The sequence below is a fragment of the Chlorocebus sabaeus genome, chromosome 12 (assembly GCF_047675955.1).
Source record: "Chlorocebus sabaeus isolate Y175 chromosome 12, mChlSab1.0.hap1, whole genome shotgun sequence".
NCBI classification, from domain to species: domain Eukaryota; kingdom Metazoa; phylum Chordata; class Mammalia; order Primates; family Cercopithecidae; genus Chlorocebus; species Chlorocebus sabaeus.
The window spans coordinates 76,858,229-76,885,924 of record NC_132915.1 but is presented as its reverse complement, the minus strand read 5'-3'; the positions used below and the strand labels follow the sequence as shown (position 1 = coordinate 76,885,924).

Genomic DNA, 27,696 nt, shown 5'->3' with positions numbered 1-27,696 from the left:
AGATCAATGTCTGTGACCTTAAAACATTCTAACCAAAGAAGAACCATGGCAACAGTGGTGTCTAGGCTGATGTTGTGCACCATCCTCCAGCAGGTCCATCCATTTCTGCTTTTAGCATTGGACCTAACGCTAACAAGAATCATCAGTTTCATTTGCTCCTAAAACTTTTTTGTACCAGTTATATTTGCTACTGAGCTCATTCAATTTAATTAATATTCTATAAGATAAAATATAGGTATAAAAGTGTTATTTCTATGAAAGCTATGTTGAATGCTTTGAAAAGACTTGATAAAGTCAAGTTGCTAAAAAAAATTACTGTTAAGTTACATTTTGGCAAGACCAACTATAAAAGATTGAGATCATAAAAATCTTGAAGGACTCTGCTCTAAGACTGTTTTACAAATGTCTAAGTTCTCATTCCACTTCAAAGAAATGGAAACTGGAAGTAGCACACAACACAGTGTAGGTGAGTGTGGTTTATGCAAGGGAGGAAACAGGGAACTTCAATCAAAGGAACCAGATTCAAATACATAGGCTTTACCCTGTATCACAATACTGGTGAATACATGTATTTACATTTTAAATGAAATTAAAATGCTTAAGGCATTTTGAAAAGGATTCCCTAGTTAGGATGGTGATTATCAAAAAAAAGAAAAGAAGTGCTGGCAAGGCTGTGGAGAAACTGGAACCCTTGCGTGCTGTTGTCTGGAATGCAAAATGGTACAGTCTCACGGAAAATAGCATGGAATTTCCTCAAAAAAAATTAAAAACAGAACTATCATATGATCAAGCAATCCCACTACTGGGTATTTATCCAAAAGAATTGAAATTAGGATCTTGAAGAGATATGTACTCACTATAGCATTAGTTACAATAGCCAGGAGGTAGAAGTAACCTAAGCGTTCATCAACATGTGAATGAGAGAAAATGTGGTGTATAACACACACACACACACACACACACACACACACACACACGAATATTATTTAGCCTTAAAAAAGAAAGAAATCTTGTTATATGCTATAAGGCAGTCACGGACAAATACTGCATGATGCCACTTCCATGAGGCAGCTAGAGCAGTCAAACCCATACAGACAGTAGAATGGTGGTTGCCAGGGGCTGTGGGTAGAAGCAGGTGGAGAGTTGTTGTTCTATGGATATAGAGTTTCAGTCATGTAAGACGAAAGAGTTCTAGAGATCTGCTGTATAACAATGTGTATACAGTTAACAATACTATCCTATATACTTAGAAATTTGTTAAGAGGATAAATTCCCATGTTATGTGTTTTTTGCTGCAGTAATTTTTTTAGGTGCCTTTAGACAAGATAATCTGTTAGGTTCTTTACAAACTTCATAAACTTTAATTATCACCATAAATACTTAATGATGGTACTTAAGAAAATATCCATTAGATTGAATTTGTGGACAACCGTGCTATACAGGCACACAAGGCATTGTTCCTGTCAATCTGAAGTGACAACCAAGCAGGTAATGTCAGCTCCACAGGAGCAAGGGTTCGTGCTGTCTTTTTCACTGATGTATCCCAATTGCTTAGAAGTGCCTGGAAAGGTACTTAAGAAAATGTTTCCTCGATTGAATTTGTGGACAACTTTCTTAACTCCAGGTACACATATATTGTTTTAAGTTACTACAACAGTGTGTAACACAGAGCTATCAAGATGATTCACAGACTCAAGAAGTCTGCTCATTTAAAAGATTTTTCTTGGTTCTATCCGAATTCCTTTGTACTTTGATTTAATTCCTGTTCTCAAAATACCTGTTTCTTAAGTGCTGTTAACACTGAGCAGAATTTGGCATCCAGAGAAACAACAAAAACCATAAATCACCAATGCAACTTTCCAAGTATTTCTTCTGAAGAACCTCAAAAATGTTCTTTATCTATGGACTATTCCAAAAGAAAATTATATTAGAAACTAAGCTTTAGAACACAAACCATTTTCATTCCTTCTGGATAGTGTCTAAGGGGGAACATACATCTCTAAAGGCAGTCATATTATTTTATTTCCTTCTTTTGATTATGCCTTGAAACTCTCCAGGCCAAGGACTCTGGCACCTCCTTGTCTACTGTCATCGGTGGAGCTCTCCGGCCTGGACGCACAAGATTATGATACAATGGCCAGGGGGACAATGGACGCTGGATGACTATATATAGGAATTCTGGACTTCGTTGTCATGGAGGCAAATGGAAAAACAAACGCCTAATCCTGAAAATAAGGTTGAGGCCAAACTTGAAGGAAACACACACTGAAAACTTCCTGTCATTCTGATGAGTAAAAACAAAACCTTGAAATATGATCAGGGAATAGATTAAGAAAACAAAACAAAACAAAATATTAGCCTGCAAAATGACACAAACATGGCAAAAAATGGGCAATCTTTCTCTTTTTTGAGATCTGGTTTCCCATCATACTTAAATTCATTGAAAAGGTTTCTCAAAGGCCTTATTTTGTGTGAAGCTTCATGTTTTTTCTTTATATTTTTGAGGAATCCAGGCCGGTCTGACCTGAGGCCAAGGAGGATTCCTGGACTTTTCAATTCACTAGGTCATATATTTGGGAACATATCCATTTGTCTTTCTACATTTTTTCTCAATGGCATCACCATTCATTCACCCAGTCAATGAAATCAGAATAAATCTTTGATTCATTTCTCTCTTTCGTTCCACACATTCACTGAGTCAAAAGCTCTGTTGGGTCAGCCTCCTGAGAAACTCTATCTCTGTGATCCACTCACTAGCCCACTGCATGGCTTTTATTCGGGCCCTCGTGGTTGCTGTGTGAATTTCTACTGCAAAATGTTCCTAACTGCCATTCTATTTTCCAGTTTCTTCTCCCTCTAAGATTCCTTTCTTTTCTAAAATGCAAATGTGATCATGATACCTTCTTACAGAAACAAGTCCAAACTCTGAACCAAGGGGCTCACACTCTCCTTCATCTTTCCAGGCTGATCCTCACTCCCATGCCCACACTGTTCCCATGCTGTGCTTAATGCCAGTCACATACAAGGCTTCTAATATTCACTTTTTATGCCTTTTTTCCCTGCATCATTGTACATTCTTGCAATATCCTTCTTATACTTTTCAGTCTGACAAACTCTTACTCATCTTTCACAATTGAACTCAGTCCAAATCTGCCATCACCATGAAGATTTTCCTTGACCTTTCTAGATACATGTATTAAATTTCCCCCCTGGACTCCCCTACTACTACATATCATGCTGTATTAAGGTTAATTTATTTTACCCCCACCAGACTATGATCTCTTTGAAATTAGGCCATTCATCCATTTACCCGTTCATGTATCCATGTGTGCATCCATCCATCTATCTATAATTGATCTATAATTGTTTTAACTTGATGTACCCCAGAACTTAGTCCAGCGGCTGGTCTAAAGCAAGTGCTCAACAAACATGTTAAAAACATCCAAAAAAAAAAAAAAAAAGAGTACAGACTGAAAATACTGTTCTGCGAAAACCCACATTTAAAAAGAAAATGGAATTGATCAAATGTTACTCTCTCTCTTTTGGGTACTGAGGTTTCAGAGTCTTCCTACTGAAACACTGAACCACGCTTGCTGAAATAAGCCTGGGTCTTTTTTAATTACATGGACAATGGCTTCTGAACATTTAAGAACTTGAATGCAATGTAAGTCAGAATCCATGGCTGTCTCAAGAAGCCAAAGGCATTAATTTCTAGTCTTGCCCCTAAATTAGCTATAAGCCAAAACTCAAAACAGATGCTGTCAGCACATCTGGAAGCCACTCGAGATGATTCAGTATGCAGCTCTCTATCCGTCATTTTTTCACCCATCAGTAGGCATTGATGTTTGTGAGATGCTCAGATGTAATGGGTACCATGTATTTAAATGCATCATGGCTTTTTGATAAATAATCAACACCTGAGACCATACAAATAGAGCCCTTTGCAATCTGTGAGAAGGTATTCATGGGTTACCTTCAGGTGTTTAGAACCATATTTTCACTGCATACACTGTTTTACCAATTTTCCTCCATCAGAAATGTACTCATCCCAGATATGTAGCATACAGACTACCCATTTTGCATAAGGACTTGTAGTGGCTCAGAAAAGCGGAGATGGGTTTATGTTGCCCAGGTAACCAGTGAAGAAACTGAAGGATAACCTGGGGGTCCTGCATGCCCAGTCCCAAAAATGTGTGTTTGTTTTTTCTGCCACTGCAGCTATTCCTTCTTCATTGAACGGTATTTGTAATTCAAAGTGTGTGTTCTTAAAAACCCTCCTTGAAACAGGCAGGAAACTTGTAGGGAAACGAATGTGTGGTGAAGGATCCTTTTTCTAACATTTTTTGGAGGAAACTCTGGGTGGTATCTGCCATTGTTAATTGAGAAGCTCTCACAATACCGAATGCATAATTCACCTGTGAGTCTTTTGAATTGTGTGATGAGGAAGTCAGGTTTCCTGCTGTTCGTTTAGATCATATAGATGTCTTTACCACACTGAAAAAATCCAACAAAAAGTGGTGAGCACAAAAGCCTCTTTATATAAATGACTTGGCCTCAACCGTAGAGAGCTTGTGAGCAACCTCAGATGGTATTTAGAGCTCACAGGCCGTGGGCAAGGCCACAGTGCTTCCTCCTCAAGACCTGACTTGAGGGAAGATGCCTACTGACTTCAAGGAGTTGGTCACAATTGATGGCTTGCTATGAACGGTGCTGTGAGAGCCCGGAGGGAACAACTGTGGAGATTTCTTAAAAGATTCGATAATCAAGAGGAAAGAACACATCTGGGTATAAGCATATATATATATTTAGATACACGTAGAGCTCTAAGTGATGCTATACGGAAATCAGGTGAGAAAGGCTATGGTTGATCAAGAACAAGAATGAGCAGCCACATTTCAAAGCACAAAGCTCTTCTAAAATTGTCCCCAAGCGGGAGTCTCTGAGCCAACAAACCCAGTGGGTTTCTTACCCTTTTTTTCTTTTATTTTCACCTATTTCCATGCAGTGTAAGAAAAACCTTGCTCTAGGTTAAGCTATATTTTTAATCACCGTTAAAGCAGTAGGTTGTTCCCTTAGGATCGTTCCTCCACCCACTCCAAATTCACCCACAGAAATGTTGCCCAGTGATGCTGGACTCTGGTGTAGGGCATTAAATTTCCAAGAAGCTGGAGAGATCAGATAGTGAGAACCAGGTTCACCTTTCACTGTCTTAGCCAGCTCTGTCTAGCATCTGTGTCAGGTGCTTTTTATAAAGTCTCTTGTTGCCTTTCACCATGACCTTATGAAATGAGAATTATTACTTCCCATTATATAGGTGGCAAAACCCAGGAACAACTGAAAACAGACAACTTTTCAGCTCTCCAGAGTGTGTTGAGGAACCTCCTCCTAGGTCTGCAGCAACTTTTAACCCAACAGACCTCTGTGTCCTCATTTGTCAAGTGGAGAAGATAACATTGGCAACTTCATAGGGTGCTCTGGAGATTATATAAGACCAGTGTGTGAAGTCCAGTGACTAGCACATAGCAAGTGCTTGCAAGGGCCTCAGTTCCACAGCAATGAAATCTGCATCATATCAATTCTCCACCAAATAAGTGTTTATGGAGTATGTTCTATGGATGGAAGCATTTGGACTCCTTTACTGGACTGCAGAACCAAGTGGAACAGGGATCTCTGACACAGCTGTAAAATACGTAGTTTTCATCCCAGCTCTAGGCACATAATAGCTGCTTGGAGGCTACTTTTTGACTGACCAGTTCTGGCAGAGCCAAATGCATTGCTACTTATGGCAGCAACTTGTCCACTGATTTTGTAGGTGGAGATGGCTGAGTGGGGAGGGGATTGATTGTGGGGCTTGGATTCAGCTCAAAGGCAGGGCTCAACCTGAATAATACCACAGACAGAATGATTCACTCCTATTTTGTTAGGTAACAATGCACACGGAATGGTCACAAATCAACTTGCTTCAAAAAGTCACCTCAGGGCAAATTCAATTCCCAAGCTGTACAGGCTTTCCTGGCAATGATTCTGGGGTCTATTTCCTTTTCAATATTCTTCAAGATTACCTGCAGCTTTGAGCAAGGTTCTTGGTATCCAATTGACAGGCTTGGCCTCCATCATTCCTGTCATCAATGATGCCCTCCCCAACCACCTTACCTGACACACCAACTCCCATCCTTTCTACCCTTCCCCTTGGTTTTCTTCTCTTGATAGTACTTCTTGCCACCTCATCTACAGTGGATATGTATTGGTTGACTGTCTGGTTCTCCCTGCTACCCACGAGGAATGTTACCACGAATTTCTCAGTGTGCATGGATCTTTGGATTTTATTTCATGATTGATGAGGGCATCTCAGCTTCCTTGGGAACTTCTGGCTCAGCTAAGTATGGGTTACTCTTCAGGGGTGTTTGCCTACTACTCATTTTGAGAAATCTTAGACTCTGTGCTGAGAGGTGCCTTCTTCCCACCATAGATCTACAAAATAATTTGAAGAGAAAATAAGTGGAGAAGGGCATTCCAGGAAGAAGGAATAGCAAGGGCTAAAGTGTGAGACAACAGGTATTTAAAATATAAAAATTAAACAGGTATTTAAAAATACCCTTTTAAAGACAGGGTATTCAGTGCAGCTGTAGCACAAGGGAAGAAGTGGTGAGGACTGATCCCAGTGAGAAAGGCAGGGTCCAATGAACTGCTTTTCATGCTGAGCTCAGAATTTATTCTGAAGGCAATGTAGACAGCTACTGAAGGGTTTTAAGCAGCAAGCAGGTGAAATAGTGGCCTCCCAGTTTTACCTTTGTCTGTAAATTGTACCCACAGTCCTGACCTCTCAGATGGGAAAGGCAGCTTGGTAGAAATGCATTCCCATTGTGAGAAAAACCAACTGGTAGCACATTCCCTAGTGATGATGGAATATCATCAGCACCCCATGATTCCATACTTTGTTTTGTTAAGTAGAAAACACCATCTTTTCTTCTTGGGATTTTACTAGCAGGTTAGAATTGTTCGACTGAACTGTTCATCTATCTGTTTCTACTGAACTCAATACACTCACATCTCAAATGGACTATGGCCCTACCTATGGGAAGGAAAGAAAGGAACTTAGCAGGCTACCTTCTCTGCTCCCTACCAACCCTTCATGTGCAAATAATAACAATAATGTAGAACAGGTGACCAAGTGCTTTATCCATGTGCTGCAAACCACAGTGTGTAATCATCAGCCACCCTTTGCTTCATTTCCCAAATACAAACTCTCAGCAACATCCAAAGTATTTCTAGGTCTGCATTTTACTCTTAGTCTTAACATCCATATGTCAACTCAGATGCTTAATACATATTTCCTAGATTCATTTAGACTTAAAGCAGTGATCAAAATATTATTTTGCAAAGTGATGCAATATTCTTCTGGATGTCTTAGCTTTTTATAAATGGTTTGATTACTCATGATATATATTATATGTACTATACAGGCATACCTCATTTTATTAGGCTTTGCTTTATCGCACTACATAGATATTACATTTTTTCCAAGTTGAAGGTTTAACTCGAATAAGTCTATTGACACCATTTTTCCAGCAACAGGTACTCATTTCCTGTGTCCATGTCATGCAATATTCTGTAATATTTCAAATGTTATTATTATTATTTCTGTTACGGTGATGTGTGATCTTTGATGTTACCATTTTAGTTGTTTTGTGGTGTCATGAACTGTGCCTATGTAAGATGCAAACTTAATCAATAAATGTGCGTGTTCTGACTGTTCTACTGACCAGCCATGTCCCCCATCTGTTTCCCTCTCCTTAGACCTCCCTATTCCCTGAGCCACAACAATATTGAAATTAGGCCAATGACTAACCCTAGTAGAATGGCCTCTAAGTGTTCAAGCGAAAGAAAAAGTCCCACATCTCTCTCTTTAAATCAAAAGCTAGGAATGATTAAGCTTAGTGAGGAAGGCATGCTGAAAGCTGAGACAGGATGAAAACCAGGCCTCTTGTGCCAAACAGTTAGTCAAGTTGTGAATGCAAAGGAAAAGTTCTTGAGGAAAATTAAAAACGCTACTCCAGTGAACACAGGAATGATAAGAAAGCAAAACATCCTTATTGCTGATTATGGAGAAAGTTGTAGTAGCCTGGATAGAAGATCAAATCAGCCACGACATTCCCTTAAGCCAAAGCCTAATCCAAAGCAAGGCTCTAATTCTCTTCAATTCTTTGAAGGCTAAGAGAGGTGAGAGAGCTGGAGAAGAAATGTCTGAAGCTAGCAGAGGTTGGTTTATGAGGTTTCAGAAAAGAAGCTGTCTTCAAAGCAGAAAAGTGCAAGGTGAAGCAGCAAGTGCTGACGTAGAAGCAGAAGCTGCAGCGGATTATCCAGAAGATATAGCTAAGATAATGGTTGAAGCTGGCTCCACTAAACAACAGATTTTCAATGTAGGCATCACAGATTTTTATTGGAAGAAGATGCCATCCAGGACTTTCACAGCTAAGGGGAAGTTAATAACTGGCTTCAAAGCTCCAAAGGACAGGCTGACACTCTTAGTACAGACTAATGCAGCTGGTGACTTTATGTTGAAACCAGTGCTTTTCCCATTCAAAAAATCCTGGGGTCCTTAAAAATTATGCTAATTGTACTCTGTGCTCTATAAATGGAAAAACAAAGCCTGGATGATAGCACATCTGTTTACAGCATGGTTTACTAAATATTTGAAGCCCACTGTTGGGACTTACTACTCAGATAAAAAGGATTCCTTTCAAAATGTTACTTCTCATTGGCAATGAACTTCATCACCCTAGAGCTCTGATGAAGCTATACAAGATTAATGTTGTTTTCATGCCTGCTAACACAACATCCACTCTGTCGCCCATCGATCAAGGAGTAATTTCCATTTCAAGTGTTATTATTTAAGAAGTACATGTCATAAGGATTCAGTTGCCATAGATAGTGATTCTTCTGATGAATTCTTCTGACTTAGGCAAAGTAAAATAAAACACTTTTGGAAAGGAATCACCATTCTAGATGACATTAAGAACATCTGTGATTCATGGGGGGATGTCAAAATATCAACATTAGCAGGAGTGTCGAAGAAGTTCACTCCAACTCTCACGGATGACTTTGAGGGTTTTAAGACTGTGGTGAAGGAAGTAACTGCAGATGTGGTACAAACACCAAGAGAACTAGAATTAGAAGTAGAGCCTAGAGAGGAATTAGAAGTAGAGCCTGGAGAGGTGACTGATTCTCATGATAAAATCTCATGATAAAACTTGCAAAGATAAGGAGTTGCTTCTTATAGAAGAACAAAGAAAGTGGTTTCTTGAGGTGAAGTCTACCTTTGACAAAGATGCTATGAACACTGTCGAAATGACAAAAGATTTAGGATATTTCATAAACTTAGTTGATAAAGTAGTGGCAGGGTTTGAGCATATTGACTCTAATTTTGAAGGAAATTCTACTGTGGGTAAAATGCTATCAAACAGCACTGCAACAGCACTGCATGCTGCAGATAAATCTTTTGTGAAAGGAAGAGTCAATCAATGTGGCAAACTTCATTGTTGTTTTACTTTAAGAAACTGACACAGCGACTCCCAATCCTCAGCAACCACCACCCTGATCAGTCAGCAGCCACCAACATCTAAGCAACAATCCTTCATTAGCAGAGATTATGACTCACTGAAAGCTCAGATAATCATTAGCATTTTTTAGCAATAAAGCATTTTTAATTAAGGTATGTATATATTTTAGACATAATGCTATTGTATACTTAATAAACTACAGTATAGTATAAACATGACTATTATGTGCATTGGGAAACCAAAAGATTTGTATGACCTGTATATTGCAATATTTGCTTTACTGAGGTGATCTGGAGCCAAACCCACAATATCTCCAAGGTATTCCTTTATGTTAGATATCTGATAGATACAAAGATAATCAGATCTCATATTTCAAGAGCTCTCAGGTTGTTAGGGGAGATTACAGCAACACACACTAAGATGAGTGAGTGCTCAAACAATCAAACAAATGCCCACGAGTCCATTATCTGTTGTTCGCAGCATGGCCAGAAGACAGTGGGGTTTTGGAGTCAAAAAACCATTCAAATCTTGATTTACTACTTTACTACCATAACTATTTACAGGACACAACAAATTTTCATTTTACATTTACAGGACATCTACTCTAGGAAGGAAGCAGTCTTATATTTATTGTTTAGAATAAAAACATGACAAAAACTCTGCTCCTAAAGAGCTCCCTCCTGGTAATATTATGGAGTCAGCAGACTGAACTACATGTTCTCAAGAGAGGTAGGGCACAGCATTGAGGGATTTCAGAGGAAGAGTTGACTCACATCTCGGGAGATCACTGTTGCATCACAGAAAGGAAGGAATTTGCACGTGGCTTTGAAAGACAAGTAGCGCCTGGGCATGTGGAGATGAAGGAAAGAGGACACAACATGAACAGAGGCAAAAGGACGAGGAGAGAGATGCTCATTCCAATTAGGCTAGAATATCAGGAGAATGAGGCAGCTGATGGAAAGAGAACAGGCTGGGTATAAACATGGAGAATACTGACTGAGTTTTTTTTTTTCCTCTTTTAAACAGGCTGATATGGTTTGCTTCTGTGTCCCCACCCAAATCTCATCTCTAATTGTAATCCCCACATGTCAAGGAAGGGACCTCGTGGGAGGTGACTGGATCATGGGGGCAGCCTCCTCCATGCTATTCTTGTGACAGTGAGTTCTCACAAGATCTGATGGTTTAAAAGTATGGTACCTCCCCCACCCTCACTCTCTCTGTCCTGTCACCATATAAGACGTGTCTTGCTCCCTCTTTGTCTTCCATCTTGATTGTAAGTTTCCTGAGGCCTCCCTAGCCATGCAGAACTGTGAGTCAATTAAACCTCTTTTCTTTATAAATTATGCAGTCTCAGGTAGTTCTTTATAGCAGTGTGAAAACGGACTAATACACAGGCCATGCAGAGCTGTTAAAGACTTCTGAATAGGAGGATGATATGAACTCTTAACCTTGCTTAGAATAGAATGAATGGAGGACTTTGCAGGTGGGATAAACATGGTAATGGCTTAGGTAAGAGATGAGGATAGGAAGGAGGGAGATGGATGTGAGAAGAATTAAGGTGATATAAACATCAGGACTTAGCAAACAACAAATGACTGGCTGATGGAAAGTGGGTCCAACAAGACTTGTAGCAGAGGATACTAGCTAGGTCCCAAGAGCTCTGGCAAAAGGAGAAGTTTAGTGGGAAATTAATGAGTTCCATTTTAGAACCTTTGAAACGGAACTTGAATGAGACCCACAGGTGGAGAAGGTAGGGAGCAGATAGAACAGAGGGTCTCAGACTTAACATGAGTGGTTAGCACTGGAAGTCCTGGTGGCATCAGAAGAGGGCAAGTAGACTTCATGTGTTTGTAAAGAGAGACAGAGTGCAGAGAAGAGAACTGAGGACCAGATCCAAGTACATGTAAAGGGAGCAGGAGAAAGGTAGTAAAAACAAGGTACAGGGAAGGCATGATCAGAGAGGCTGCAGGAGAGCCTGAAACACATAGCAGGACCAAAACCAAGGGAAGAGAATTTCCCCAGGAGGAAGGTCAGCAGTTTTAAATGCCACAGACAGAAAAAGAAGGATGAAGAAAGAGCAGCAGCCATGACCTTGTTTGACTGAAATCACTGATGATCCTTGTGCAAGCCATTTCATTATAGTCATAGGGATCAAGGTCATGCTGCAAGGAATTCCAGAGAGAGGGAGGGGGAGCCAAGGAGGCAGCAGGTGTAAACAGCAAGAAGGAATGCCTCCTTCCCCGAGAAAATGCCACTGCAGTTAGCCAGTATTAGATCACTTCACAAAAGTGGTTTCAATAAAATGCTGAAGGCAGAACATTGAGTCTAGCAGTTTACGAAAAGCAAAGAGTGACTGGTGAGAAAGTAGAAGTTGGGATTATTGGTTTTTTCCTTCCAAGAGATTTGGAAGATAAGATTGCAGAAGGTCACATCCAAGAATGGTTTTAATATTTCAAACACAGAGCACTTTCCTGAGGCTCATATGTATAACCTTTTTAAGATTTGCCAGGGGAAAAACAGTACATCTAAGAACTGAGGCTTAGGGAAGCAGTGACACGGTAAACAAAGTTTGGAGTCAGACTGATGTGCCCCCTAACCCCAACTCTGCTGGATTTAACTATGACCAGAGGCACACCACTTAACTTGCTTAAGTCGATTTTCCTCCTTCCTAAACAGCAAGGAGCTGGTCATGGAAGTTCCTGTCTCATGGGATTGCTGTATGGCTTAAATAAAATGAAACAATGTTTATAAAGTACTCAGTCAGTAGACATGCAATAAGTGATAGTTATCATTAATTAAAAATGATCATCGATTAATGTCAGTAATAAACACAGTAATGATGTCTCACACTGGGACTCATCAATGCATTCCACTAGCCCATTAGAGTATCAAGTGCTAAGGATTTTCTTGTGTGGGTGGTTTCAACTAAGTCCTGAAGTTCAGGTAAGTTTATATCATCAAGGCTCCAGATTAAGCACCACCTTCCAAACACCGAATTGTTTTAGGCTCCCAATAAAGCTCATGATGTAAGGAAACTTCATTCAGCTTGAGGCTAGATGTGAAATTTTTTCCTTTTTTACTTAAACCCATTCTATGGTTGATTAAAAATGATCATAAATTGACAACAAATTTGCTTCTACTGTAGTATTTTCATAATAGCTACTGTTTCTACAGTAATTTAGAATATGAAAGTACTTCCATTGCGTTATCTCATTTGATCCTTGAAATAACCCCATAAAGTAGGCATCGTTATTTTGCATATTAGAAACTGCAAGGCTCAGAGAGGGTAAATGCTTTAACTAAGGACATGCATGTGTGATACGGAGCTAGACAGGACCTCTGCCTAAGGCTGCACATTTCATTAACAACAATGTGAATGATACTTCCTGGACTTGAGCCTGCAGCAGCTTTCAAGCCAAATCTCAAACTCAGGGTTCCAACATCTCCAGTGTTATCTGTACACCATTAAGTAAGGATGATCTATATGGAGAATTGGGTTCAAAAAAATCATTTGCCTCTAATTTTCACTAGCTCCAGTTGGGTGAAAATGATCCCTCCTGGTATTTGCTCAATCAAAATGAACCCAGCAATACACCGCAAGAGTCACACTTGATGCCAGTACAGCACTACAACTCCAAAATTCCACTGGAAAAAAAAAAAAAAACTGTTATGACTTGGGGAAGAGGTTCTTGGATGCTTCCCCTGGGTGAGAGTGCCGGATTGGGGCCGAGGCAAGCAAGAAGGCCTGGGGTGGAACTTGGACAGGCTTATGGCGTCCTGAAATGTTGCAGATTCGTTGCTGTCAACAACCCTCCTTCCCCTTTTGGATACAGGAAGCCCAGCGGCACAGTGAGAGCTGCTCCACCTGGGCTGGGGCTGTGGGGCTGGGGCTGTGAGGCTGGGCTGCTCTCAGTACTTTGTTAACAGTGGCTTTATATGGCCAGTCCCAGTAGAGTCACCTCTTTTCATTGGGATTATGATAATTAATATAAAAACAACCACCAATGTGTGCAGCATAGTATAGTTTTCAAAGTTTCTTTCTTACCCTTGTTTTCGCTTTATCTCAATTTAGAAAAGGATAATAAATAAATGAATAAATAAATCTTAAACCTACACTTGCACGGAACTACTTCTCTAACCTCAGGTTCTCTAACTCTTATTCTGCTCTTGGCAACACATAGTGGGTGATATCTGTTTACTCAACGTTCTCTCCCAGGCATGCCGTGATTTAGAAAATACCCAAAAAAATTAGGAGAGAAAGAAGTATGGTGAAAAGTACTATATATCTTTTAGTTAAGTTATAGGGGTAGAGGCACATAATAATGAAGCTATTCAAAAAGTAACTAAAAAGCTTTCATTTTAAAAGAGAAAAAGCAAATCTTTTGAATATTTTATTTAAACTTGAACTCAGATTTTTTTTTTTTTTTTTGAGATGGAGACGCACTCTGTCGCCCAGGCTGGAGTGCAGTGGCACGATCTCGGCTCACTGCAACCTCTATCTCCTGGGTTCAAGCAATTCTCCCACCCCGGCCTCCCGAGTAGCTGGAATTACAGGCGCCTGCCACCACGTCCGGCTAATTTTTGTATTTTTAGTAGAGAAGGGGTTTCACCATGTTGGCCAGGCTGGTCTTGAACTCCTGACTTCAGGCAATCCTCCTGCCTCGCCCTCCCAAAGTGCTGGGATTATAGGTGTGAGCCACCATGCTGGCCTGAACTTAATTTTTTAAAGAGTTATTGTTTTCCAGACTTCTGTTATGGAGATAAAATAGCTAAGATGCAACAGGATACTGTAACCATATTAGTAAAAATCATCTTATTTTATTGTTCATATAACACCAAACAGAATTTATCAATTTTAAAGTGCTAATAGGGAACTGCACTTATACTTCACGGTCTGCCTGTGGTTTAGTTATCATAATTATTATGTCTCTTCTAACAGACATATTGATGACACTATTCTTGCTTACATGCAAGGTAGATGTGAATTTCCTCATCTTTCCTTCTCTCTATTCCTAATTAAAAACTTACCCATGGGCAAAATTTTAAAATACTATAAAATCAGAGTAACAATAAAATCACAACTCACAAGTACAATAATTTGTGATTGCCACAGCTACTAACCATACAGCTGCTCACTCCCTTTAGTTTGAGATAAGTAAGATAGACTACAGCTATTTGCAACTTCTAGCACATTGGTTGTGGCTCCATTCCTGTCTCTTTCACTTAAGAAAATACCTTGAAATACTTAGGTATAAACTGACATTACATAAGGATAAGTCTGACTCAGCTCAAATTTATTTTGAAAAGTAAATTGGATTTGTGATGAACAAAGATACCCTGGAAAACAGATCGGAAAAGATGGAGGTTAGAGTCAGAAAGACTGGCTAACATCAGAGGAAGGGCAGGAGTAAAGGTTATTCAGGGTTGGAGTCTGGCAAGCTGGAAACCAGAGGACAAGGGGGCGAGAGAAACCAGGATGCCGGAGAAAGCCCCTTTGAAATGGCTAACTCTCTGGTCAGGTCTAGGTTGGATGGAGAAGGAGACTACCCGCAGTGGTCAGAGTAAAGGCAGATTTGAGGTGCTGGAGACGGAGCTGTTATGGTGAATCTGGCCACAGGTGGGCAGCTGGAGGACAGTCAGGGAGGAGATAAATCTCCCCGGCTGAGGCGACTGAAGTGTCTGTTGAGTTATTACCATTGAGTGTAGTCTATTGTAATTCCAGAGCATGAAGGTTACATTTGGATTAGAAAGGAAGGCTGTGAGCCAGTCACTGAGTTCATAGAGGAAGACAAAAGAATATTCCAAAAGAGAGGAAGAAAATAAGCAGAAAGCAGGCATTTGAAAAAGGATCATTAAACAAAGGAAGTAGAAGTACTCTCAAGAGGTGGCAGAAAGTAAGGAAGGCACGCACTTGTCTCCCTGGCTGCTTGGAAAAAAAGGAATTGGTTGCTTCATTTGCAGAAAGTTTAAAGGGCTATGGTGTTGCCATTGGGGTGGGAGGAAGGGAGAAGTTAGTTAACTCAAGGACGGGGGAATGATCAATGAAACGTGCAATAATGTGGGATGGCACATCTTGCTATACACACAGCCAGATTCCACTGGCTTTTTCCAGATTCCCAGGCTTGTTCACACATAAATTGTTCTCTTGGCTTTCCTTGTGTGTGGTTGCTTTTGCTGTCCCCATTCAAAACAATTTAAGAAATATCTATTGAACGGCCTACCCAGGGCTGGGGCTCTAGAAATGAATAGGAAATGGTCCCTGACCTTGGAGAGCACACAGTTTAGCTGGAGAGACAGGTAAGGTAGCTAATAATTACAAGAATATTTGGCAAGTCCAGGAATGGAAATAAATGCAGGGGTCATCAGCTACCCAACTTACTTTGTATTTATCCTTTCACAAAATCTTATTTCTAGTCCATTACTCTGAACGGTCTAGACAGTCTGTAATCTTGATTTTTGTCTTTTAAGATCCGTTTACCAATATTGTAAATGTATTAAGTCTCAAGTAAGTAGTGAGGAAAGAGACTCTACTTGAGTAATTTTTGAAGAGGTGAGTGAGTCTCAAAATAAAATTAATGAATTTTTGATTGGCAAAGTCTCAAAGGCCTTCTATAATTCTGAGAATCCCACCTTAAATATATGTATATATATAATTTATTATACATAAAAATATATTTGAAACTTTTAAGTACTCAGTATTTATTATTTGAAAAGGAATTATTTTTGTTTTGAGATATGAACCCTTATATTTCAAAACTATAGTAAGTCATGTGGATAGAACCCATCAAGTGACAGCAAAAACACATGAAAGAAAAATAGTTTGTGTAGTTCGGTTCCAGTTTTGTAAAAAAAAAAAAAAAAAACCTAAACTAAACGACGACCCATATTTGTATATCCATAGAACAAATACCTAGATGACTTTGACAATCTGTGAATAGAGATTATTCTGGGTAGGGAGAGGCTGGGATGATGGGTGACCCTTACATTTTGTTATGTATTGCCATAAAGCTGTTCTTTAGTCATGAGTTGGTATTACTTTTGTCATCAGAAGGTAAAAATTCTATGCAGCTATCTTAAAAGAGGATGACTACTACCCATGACTAATTTCATTGCACATTCCTTCTTGAAGACCTATTGATGCTAGCTGAATGCACCTATAGCTCGAATGTACCCTGGCACTTCTGGAGAGGAAGGAATCTTGCTGCTTGTCTTCCTCATTGAGTGTTTCTTAACAAATCCAAAGTCCTCTTCCCAGTGTTAAGTACTCCTGTTGTCTCGCTCTCCCTCTCCTTACCTCACCAATTGCCCTCCCACTAACCTTACCACACATCCTTTGTTCCAGCCACACTGGTTCTTTACAGTCCCAGGATCCTTTCTCCTGTATATCTGCTCATGCTGATACTCTTCTCTCCTTGCCTCTTTCCATCCACCTGCACACATCCACTCACCCTTCAAGGTCCAGCTTGTGTACTGCCTCTTCCATGAAGCCCTACATGACTCAATTCCTTCTCATATCCACAGCTACAGCCATTCAAATCCAGACACACAATTTCTCACTTTATTCTATTCTGGTCTTTTAACTTAAGACTATCTGTACATCTGTTAACTTAAGCTCCAAATATCAGTAAGTAATAAATATCTGTCTTTCATTTCCTTTAGAAGATTCCAGAGCCCACAGACATATAAGCAGCCAAGGCTTCACCACTCTGGATCATTTGTTGGGTATGTGTTTTTGCTATTAGACTCCACTGAGGCACCAAGTTCAAGGGCACAGGCTTCGGAATCAGACAAACCTGTGAATGAAACAGCTCCACCATGTACACGCTTTGTGATGTCTGACTCACCATGTCACTCCTCGTGCCCTTCTCTTTCAAATGAGATTAATCATTTATACCTCCAATTCATTAGACATATTAAAGCAGATGACATATTTAAGACAATTGGTAGAAAAAAAAAATTATTTTTCATCACTTGGGAACTGAACGAAGAGACATGTAGAACCCTTATGTAAACCAGAATGAATGACTTTCAAACTGGCCAAGGGGGAAAAAAATAACTAGCAGTGCTAAAAATGAACACATAGGTGAAGAGTTTAGAAGGTCCTGCATCTCTCAATGTGGCTTTCATAGCAGCTCTGGTGGAGGACTCACAGTGCATCAAAATAAAATATGATGTAAGAGAGTGACTTGTGCGAGTCATCTAAGAATGTTTTGTGTCCCCATGGAAGCTGAAGAACCTAGCCTTGGAATGACTTCTCCACAAGCAGTGTGCTAGGAAATGAAACCTTAGCTGGGCCCTACACTCTCAGCCAAATACTTCCTTTGGGTTGAACTTGATGACTCGGAAACTGTTTGCAAAGTGGAAGAGCCCCAGTGGCAGGAATATATCATTTCCTGGGCCTAAACAGAAAGGGACTGAATCCAGCAGAGGGCAAGCAGATTCTCCCACCTGTATACTTTCCCCTCATGTCACTTTTGGCCATTTGTTATTTCATCATTTTTGTTTAATCACCACCACTGGGATTTTTCTGTTGGCTGTTATTTACGGTTAATAAAACATGTTAACAAAAATATGTGTACATCATTTGGACATGCTTTCCTGTGACATACAATCAAAATGTATGTAATTTATTTTTTTCAAAAAAATAATTGTAGCTAAAAAGGTATTTCTGGCATCTTATTCTCAACTCCATACTAATTTACTTTCATTTTATTTTTATGTTTTTATAGAGGTGGGATCTTGCTATGTTGCCCAGGCTGGTCTTGAACTCCTGGCCTCAAGAGATCCTCTTGCCTCAGCCTCCCAAAGTGTTGGGATTACAGGCATGAGCCACAACAGTGTGGCTCTTCCCACTTCTAAAAAAATTATTTGTTTACATACCCTTCTTTCCAAGGACATTCCCTCGACTCTAGCAAGGCTGTTGCAGGATTTCTACCTCTAAATCATGGCTCACTCTTGTGACTTCTCCCAACTCAAATGCCCTTCCTTCTGCCTGTGTAAAATGCTCTCAGAGCAGAAAGAGTGGAGAGACCTATGAGTCATAAGAAGTCTCAAGACAGTTTGAGGGATTTTTATCTCAAGTAAAATTGGGCTAAAATACTAGCTTCAGCTCCAGGGACAGAAAATTTGAAGTGGGCAATGAGAAGACAAGCAAAGATTCTTTCTTTTAAAAAATAACTGAGATTCGTTGTTTTAGATGATTCAGCTAATGACTGACTATATTTTTCTGCTAAAGAATAAAGTAGATTTCTTCCCTTCTAGATACTTTCCACAAATGAGGTCTGGAAGACTTGAGGTAATCTCCAAGCAGTTCACCCAGAGATGTGAAAGTCAGATGTGGAATTATGAAGCAAACTCCAGTGTTTCTGGGAACTAGTTCTGAGTAAGTTTAGTGGTATATGGTTATATTTCTGATGAACAATGTTTTTGTTGGCATGGGAAGAGGGAGATGAGTTAGTTGACTAAGTTCCCAGGACACGGAAAGCCTACACTTGAAATGTTTTCATCTCCGGCACAAAGGATGATATTAGCCACAAAACTACGACTAATTCAACAAGTCACAGAAATTCCAGGCAGGTTGATATCTTGGGAAGTGTCTATCACATGACCTTTGAGTTCTGCGTGGTGACAATTTTGGAGGGTTGTTCTTTGCCACTGAGGTAGAGTCTTAACAGTTTAATCCCTGTAGATTTCCAGGTAATAACAGAAGATTCAGGGTCTTCAACGCCACTTTGCTCCACTGAAGTTGCAGACCTCTTAAGTCTTTACAGTAGAAATATAGAAAATAAGTGTTAAAATGAACTTTAGGCCACATTTTGATGTAGAAATTCTGATATCAAAAAGAGAAGGTTAGGTAGTAGCTGGTCAGATAATTTTGAGACCGGCAGAACCTATGAAAAATTATAGTCAAGCCATTAAAATTATGTCTTACATCACATGTGCTATAAACGATGTAAAGTTTTGTACTTTACCATTAGTTATTCACTTGGGAGTCTCCATTTCATGACTGTCATTTTTAAAGAAACCACCTCATTTTTTCTTTCAATCTGATTGCAATTGGAACCTGTGTGGAAGGGCTGATGCCCTAGCAACTAACTGGATCCTCTTAAAGGTTGAATTTTATGTCTGACCTATTTAGAGATCTGAAAAGCTTCTCTTCAAAAATAAAGCATCCCAGATCTTAATTTTTAGTTGTCAAGCATTGCTGCAGCCAAGGCAAAATGAGTTGATAGCTTGGAGCTAGACTCAACATAATTCTTAGAGAAGATTTTCCTTTTAAGCTTAAATGTAATTCACGCACTAATATTTTTTAAACTTTAATACCTTACATTTCATATATGAATCTAATAATATATTTAGGTCAAGTTACATTTTTAAGTGACATCTAGGAGTATTCCATATGTTAAATATAAAGGCTCAGAATGACATTTATTAAAGACTGGATTAATCTCATGGATATTGCTGTAATTATTCCCCCCAATCATCTCATCTATGGCATAGGTTAGTGAAGTATCATTCATGGGCCTTCCCTTTGTTTTTGTACATACAGTTTTATTGCTGCATAGCCATGTTGTTTTTTTACATATTGTCTATGGTCACTTTTATGTTATAATGACAGTTAAGTAGTTGTGACAGAGACTGCAGGACCTACAGTGCTGAAAATATTCTCTGGCCCTTTTTATAGAAAAAAATTGCCAATAAGCTGGCACAGAAAGACAAATACTGCACATTCTTATGTCCTATGTAGACGCTAGAAAAGTTGATCTCATAGAAGCAGCAAGTAGAATAGTGGTTACTAAAGACTGGGAAGGGCATTAGAGTGGTAAATAGATATAAAATTATAGCTGGATAGGAGAAACAAGATCTAGAATTTTACAGCATCTTAAGATAACTAGAATAAACAACAACTGATTGTATATTTACTAACAGCTTAAAGAGCAGATTTTGAGTGTTTCCAATACAAAGAAATAATAAATGTTTGAGGTGATGGAAATGCTAATGGCCCTAATTTAATCATTACACATCATATGCATGTATCAAATTATCACACGGTATGCCACAAATATGTGTAATTATTATGAGTCAATTTAAATTTTTTTTTAAAGGAAAAAGTTTGCCAATCTCTAATGTTTAGAAAAACTGAGTCTCACCAAATGAGTCTCTTCTAACCAATATATTGTTTTAAAAGTCGATAAGAAAAGTTTTCAGGTAGAATAGAAAGCTCTACTCATTGACAAGTTTTGTTGGTCAGTTTATCACTATATCGTCTTTGAATCTGAATTTAACTGCGGCCAAACACTGTATATTGACAGGGACACAGAGAACAAATTAGCCCACTCTAAGATCAATAATTGTGTGCACTTGCTCCAAGAAGCAACTCTGCTAATAGCTGGCCATGCTAGAAATGTTCATCTCTCCAGCTCCATCATACTTTCTATATCCTTCCTTTATACCCTGTCTTAACCTTCAGCTTCTCCCCTACACAGAAGGTCTCATCATGCAGGGAACAATGACAACATTTAAAATGCTCTTTGTCAAGGAAGATCTTTTTATCTTGGCAGAGTAATTGCATCCGATAATTAATGTTAGAGCATTCCCTAAAGTTTCATCTTCAGATTGTCTTTTGACCTGCCTCTTAAACGGAAGTGAAATAAACTCATCCTGTGTAATTTGGTTAGTGGAGTTAAAATGTATTTGAGGACCCAGTACAATTAACAGAACTGAAAACTGTGATGCTTCCAAGATATCACGGGTCCATGAAAAGAATAAGTATTTAGTAAGTACTTACCTAACTGTCCATATTGGAAAATTAGGGGACAGAAAAAATAGCATATCTGCAAGTACTAATAGAGCACCAGGAAGATGAGGGATAGAAGAGTATAATAAGAGTACGTTTGGGGCCAGTGAAAATCAATCCTTAAAGGAAGTGAAAGTCATGGACTAGTAGAGAAAAGCGGACAGGAAAGAAATCCATCTAACCTCCCAGCAGAGCTTACTGAAAGTGAGTAGAAGTACAAAGCAAGACATTAAATGTTTAGGATAGTAAGTAGAGAGATGGCAGGAATGTCAGTATTTGCTAGTGAAGCCACTGTGCAATGATGAAAGCATGACTAAATGGTGAACTTTGGATGCAACGCTGAAGACTTTGATATGAGAGATAATAAGTACGTGTGGTTCCTTGATGAGAAATGTCTTGATAAAAATAGTGTTTGTCAAGTATTATTCTAGAGCTTAGAGGAGAAAAACCAATTGAGATTTATTAAAAAATCTGTACAAAAGGAAATTGCAAAGCTCCTTGCAACATTTTTCTATTAATTCATAATGTCACAGACTTCTCTTTTGGGTGGACTATATCAAGTTCTATATTATAAATGGAGGGGTATCACAACCAAGTGTTCTCTGTGTTTTCTCTGGGTTGCTAACTAAGGCACCGGCAAAACAAAAACAAACAAACAAACAAACAATGTTACCATCATTCACCTTACTCACTTTGTACCTGGTCTGATTTTTGTTTTTGTCCTAAATGCATCACAGTAGCTATTTTCTAAAGCAGGCAATTCCATAGCATAACTGCATAGATAGAAGAAACAAATTAACTTATTAGTCCCCGGGAGAAACCAGAGGGAGGAAAAAGATGGAATGTCATCACCGGCTTGACTTAACCCATAGTTGAATTTTAAGTTAGATATCCATTGGCCATGTCCTGTATAGCTTCTCAGACCTAAAACAAATCTCATGGCTAAACTACGCTGTCCTAGTTTCTTGGTTATTTTACAGCTGTGCGTATATATGTATTTTTCTGTACTGAAAGCAGACTTGGAAACAGCCAGATAAAAGCCAGTCCTGTGATGTACATGGCAGGAGAAGGAACACAGTAAACACAAACACAGCAGAGCATTTCCCTTTGTTGACAACCTTATTGTTTCCCCTTAATGCATTGTTTAGAATAGCAATTATGTGTCATTGCCCATTATCTTATAGACAAAACCAATACCATAGAGCCGTCGCTTTTCTTTCCAACAACTGATCATCATGAATATATAGAGGATTCGTGTGCTGGTGAAACATGTCAAGACTGACAGCTCAGAGCCCAAGAGCATGGTTGAAGCACAGAAGAGGTGTGTGGCCAGGCAGCTGGAGTGAAATCTCCCCTCTACCTTCTCATTTTTGCTTTCTTCGCTCTTCTCCCTCCTCTGGGTTGGGAGGGAGAGCAGCTTAGAAAGAACATCCCTTTTCAGGCTGTTTCCCTCTGCCAGAGAAGACTGGCTCCCTCTCAAGACAGCAAGCATTTGACCACTGCAAATAGCAGGAACATGTCAACTTGTTTTATTCACATCCCTCACTAGGGAATCAGAAAGCCAAAGACACACTGGTGATTTCCTGGTTTTATGGATCTTGACTCCCCCCAGGCCTGCAACACATTTTTGGTTGGTGTGTTCACATTGTCCTGGCATCTGCAGTGTGGGAAACCTGAACTGAGAGCCAATAGCCCCACAGCTTCTCTCTATTAAAATGTGCAATTGGATTTCACATGTGTGTTTCAAACACCATTCAAGGCATAATTTACAGGCTACTATCTAGCCCCACAGCTGTTTTTCCATCCTGTAGACTTAGCTGTTTCTAGGAATCCACCATCCGGCTCCTTAGCAAAGTCTTCCTACTTTGGGCCTGCTTAGCCATTCTTGGCTATGCAAAACTATATAAAATCTATAATAAGGATTCAAGAAAATACTTAATGAACAACTATTAACTACTCTTTCCACATAATTATTCATTCATGTAAATAGCCTTCTTTTTGTTTACCTCATCTAATCAGCTTTTATGTCATCAAATTAAACTAATCACTGCTGATCCATTGATATAGGTCATTTATATACATTAAAAACAGTACAGGACTTCTGTGTAGGGCTCACTAAATAGTTATCACACAGAGCTTTCAGTTACTATGTTCTTTCATAAGAAAACTGAGAATCACTTTTATATATTGCAAATTATTTCCCTGTGCCTAAACAAAAACAGACTATCCATGTTATAGAGAGAGCTAGTCAATATCACTTTGTCGTATTTCTGTGACAACCACCCCTCCCCACAGTCTATCCTCTAAGAATCTGAAATCACTCCCCAAACAGGTTAGGCCTGAGGCTTAGGGTTATGGTTAGCTCAAATGTAAGTGCTAATAATATCATCTAAACAATTGATTCTAAGTTGTCAGAGGGCCAGAAAAATCCTATACTCATTTCTGATTCTTCCGTGCATAGCAAAGTCCTCGGGAGAGAGTACAGGCTCAAGAATTTAACTGAACTCAACTCTTCTTAGTCTATGCAGAGGCTAACAATACACGCAGTGGGGTGGGTTTAAAGGATTCCCTTGACCTCTGACTGAGACCCACCTTTCAAGGAAGAAAGACAAAGGAAAAAGAAGGTATGACATTGAGAAAAACAACCCAGCGAAAGCCTTTGCTAGCAATGGCACTGAGATGAATCTGTTCCATTCAAACGGCTCCACAAATGTAGCTTCCATGTCAGATGAAAACAATTGCTTAAAAATCACATTAATAAAGATCTTACAACGTGGGTCAAGTTAGATTTTGCCCTTCTGGTTGCAATATACCAACCCTTCCTGGTGAATAGAGTATTTCAGGTGAAAAGGGGACATTTTCTTTACCCTTCCACAGGTACTGTCACCCAGTCCTAGATGTGCAACTCTAAATTTTCCCAGAAGAAAAAAAAAAAAAAAAAACACCACAGGCCTCCTTCCACATTTTAAACTACTACACAGTAGCTAAGGAGATTGTGTGGTCATGTCATTACAAGTCGTAGCCATCATAACAGGCCTTCTTTGTTAAACAGAAGTTCTTTAAGGCAGGGATACCAGTAAGGAGCTATAGTGTTGAATACTACAGACGATTTGCAAAGGAAAGACCACCAAGCTTCAAAAATGTTTTAAAAAGCAGCTTTTCATCTTAGGACTTACCATTTCATTTCCTCCCACAGGTGTCTGCTCACAGGCCTCATGAATAAACATTACTCATTTACTGTTTCGATAATCTGAGAATTAGACCATGTTGACAAGTTGGGCTGTCAGATCGTCAGGTTATCTGAAGAGTCTCTTGGTTTAAACACATACATTAAAAATAACCAAAATTCGTACTTGTTATAAATGGTCCCAAAGGCCAGAATTGCAACCAAAGGTTGAAAAGTACAGAAATAAAACAGCCGTTTATTAAATACCTACTATGTGTCAGAGGCTGTATTAGGTATTTTACAGGTGTGTACCTTTTCTCACTAATCTCTGAAGATAATCGGTTGAGGTAGATAACACTATCCCCGATTTTACATATGGGAACAAGAAGCTAAGATTGCCCAGGGAAACGTGACCACCATTGAGAGAAGTGAGATTTCAAATCCAGGCTTTTGTTCGGTTTTCTTTCCAGTCCACTAAGCTCCTCCCAAGAATGTAACAGTAGACCTTGGCAGATAGTCGTTCCTTGACCTGGGAAGTACTCAAGCTGATGGTAGCTAACTGGCTCCCGCAGAAGGGACTCAAGAACTAGAAGGGGTTGGAAGAGAGCAGGTCTACCTCGAAGAATCTGCAGACTTCCTCTACTTCTTTTCCAAGTAGCTGATTCTGCAATCATTTGAGGTGAGATGAGAAATCAAAACAGGTCTGCTTCCTGGTCTTATAAAAACAATAAATAAACTATCACTTTGCTTACTATGCCACATCTGCAGGCCCCCAGGTCTGGACTCTCTTTCTCTGCCCTACAGCTTTGGTCACACTGCTATCAAGGAGACCCTCGCCCTGGCTTCCTGTATTTCTTCTGAAACTCCAAAACTAAACAGTAACACACTCCTCCCAACTCATGCCTCCTTAGCATCCTTTAGCTGTAAGAAATCCCTATGTCACCCCTAAGGTATCACATGGCTCAATGAGACATACTGCCCCACTCATTCACCCTTTGCATTCCTACTTTGAATTTTGTGCCATTAATGTACATACCTGTCACCCCAAACACTTCACAGCACATCTTTTATAGAACAAGACAGGATATAAAGAAAAACAAACAAATTGGCCTGGTACTCCATTTGCTTTCTTGCTTAAAACCACAGTGGAACGATTCAAAACTAATCCATCCCACTTGACTGTCTCTTTCCACCAGCAACACTCCCATGAGCGCTGACTTCCATTTTCATCGTGGCGTCACACAGATGCCCAACAAGTTCATTTCCCCTTCCCACTCCAACTTCTACACCATTTCAACCTTTTCACATTTCTTCCTTCACTTGAACCATCATGTTTTCACATAAGACTTTCTTCTAAAAAGAATGACTGGCAATGAATCCCAGCCCACCTCAACCCTGGGTGGTTAATTCCAGCTTGGAAGCCCATTTTTACCGTTGGAGTCTTCCACTTCTTCGGCTGGGGTAGCTTTCTGGGAGGAGTGGTGGGAGTGTGAGGAGAGGAGACTGACGATCCGTGGCCTGGGAAGGGTCAGGGCTTTTCCGTGGACCTTGAGGGAGTGTTCCTTCAGCTGGCTGATTGTCATGGTGGAGAACGAGCACCAAGAACACTTGTAGGCATGCTCACCTGGAAGAGGATGGTGACAAGAAATAGAACAGGAAAAAGAGGGGAGAAGGGTATAAGGCCGGGGTGGAAACAAGATAACTCAGTTAACTCACGCTAGAGAAGCGCTTCTCAAGCTTCATGTTCTATGAACGAACCTCACAGACCAACACCCTGCCACAACCACAGTGCTCCTTTGGAGTTGAAACTCTTCCATGAGCTCCAGAATCTAGTGAACTGGTCCTTTTTCATTTGGGGCTCTACTTACAGGAGTGAAGCTATGAATTGATTCCCCAACAGGAAGTGAAACCCAACTGCCTATGATACCTCCTTTAGAAAAATTTCCAATCCCTTTTCCCCCCTCTCTACACTAGAAATGACCATGTCAAGTTTCATTCAAGGTTGCCTTTTTGTCAGTCACAGAAAATAATATGCTTAATTATTATTCCAAAGATCTATTAGTGGCTTTTTAATCACAAAGTCATTCAGTGCAAGCTCTGCTGTGCTATTCTATTCTGTATTTCCTTGCTAACTATACACGTTCTCATCCTACATATATACATTTTTGGACCAGTTCACAAACCTCAGCACAGAACTCCATTTCCCTATCTAGTCAATAACACAGAAATGGGCAAAAATAAGTCATTTCTCTAAGGAAGGGAGCTGTATATGTAAACATGGGGGTTGAGGGGGTACAGTGTGTGTGTGTGTGTGTGTGTGTGTGTATCTCCAATATTCTTCAATAAAGAGTGCCTCTCAGTAAAAATAAGCACTATTTTTAAAATTAATTTTATGCCACTGAAATATAACACAGATCACCATGACCAAATTAAGTTAGAATGGGATTTACCTTTGCCATATGTTACCTTTTAAATTAATTACATTTTAAGAACTAAGAGTGTGAAGTGGGCATGCTTAAATTGTTGGATATATACACACTGATAAGATCAATTCAGAAAGCCATTTTGCTTTTAAGAATAATAGACACAGAAATGCTCATGTTTCCAACCCAGGAATTCCATTTCAAAGAGTAATAAGAAGATATCCTTTGATAAATATAAAGCTTTACTTAGAAATATGCATCATTTATGCTTGAAAAAAGTATGAAATAACCTAAATTTACAACCACAAGGAAACAATTAAGTAAATCTTGGCATATCCTATTGATGATTTATTTTATTCAATTAAAATAACTTCTTGGAATTTATAATAACATAAAAAATAAAAGTAAATACAAAGGCTAAATAGATATATTCAATGGCATTAGTATTACAACTGTTAAAAATAATTATAGAGAAAATGACTGAAAGGAAATATATGAAATGTTAACAACAATGGTATTTAGATAACAAGATTATGAATGACTGTATTTCTTCTTTCATTTCCAAATTTTCTCTAATGAACATGTATTTTTAAAATTAATTTTTAAGGTGGCATTTAAAAGTCAGAGAAGAAAGAAGAGAAAACAGAATCATAAAGTTTTGTGTACCAGTGAAAATGAACAGAGCTGTGATCTAAGGATTAAAAGCAAGAAAACCAGGTATTGGAAGATCATTCTTTGCCCCTGCTGTTC

General features: G+C 39.3%; 1 protein-coding gene across 3 annotated transcripts in view; it reads right to left on the bottom strand.

The window, feature by feature from the left end:
- ZNF462 (zinc finger protein 462) overlaps positions 1 to 27,696 on the bottom strand; it is a 152,719-nt gene that overhangs the window by 49,722 nt on the left and 75,301 nt on the right. For all 3 annotated transcript variants that reach the window (XM_007968497.3, XM_037983290.2, XM_073021822.1), the window contains exon 7: positions 25,956 to 26,147. In XM_007968497.3, coding sequence (XP_007966688.1) covers positions 25,956 to 26,147 — 192 coding nt within the window. The remainder of the gene's footprint in view (positions 1 to 25,955; positions 26,148 to 27,696) is intronic.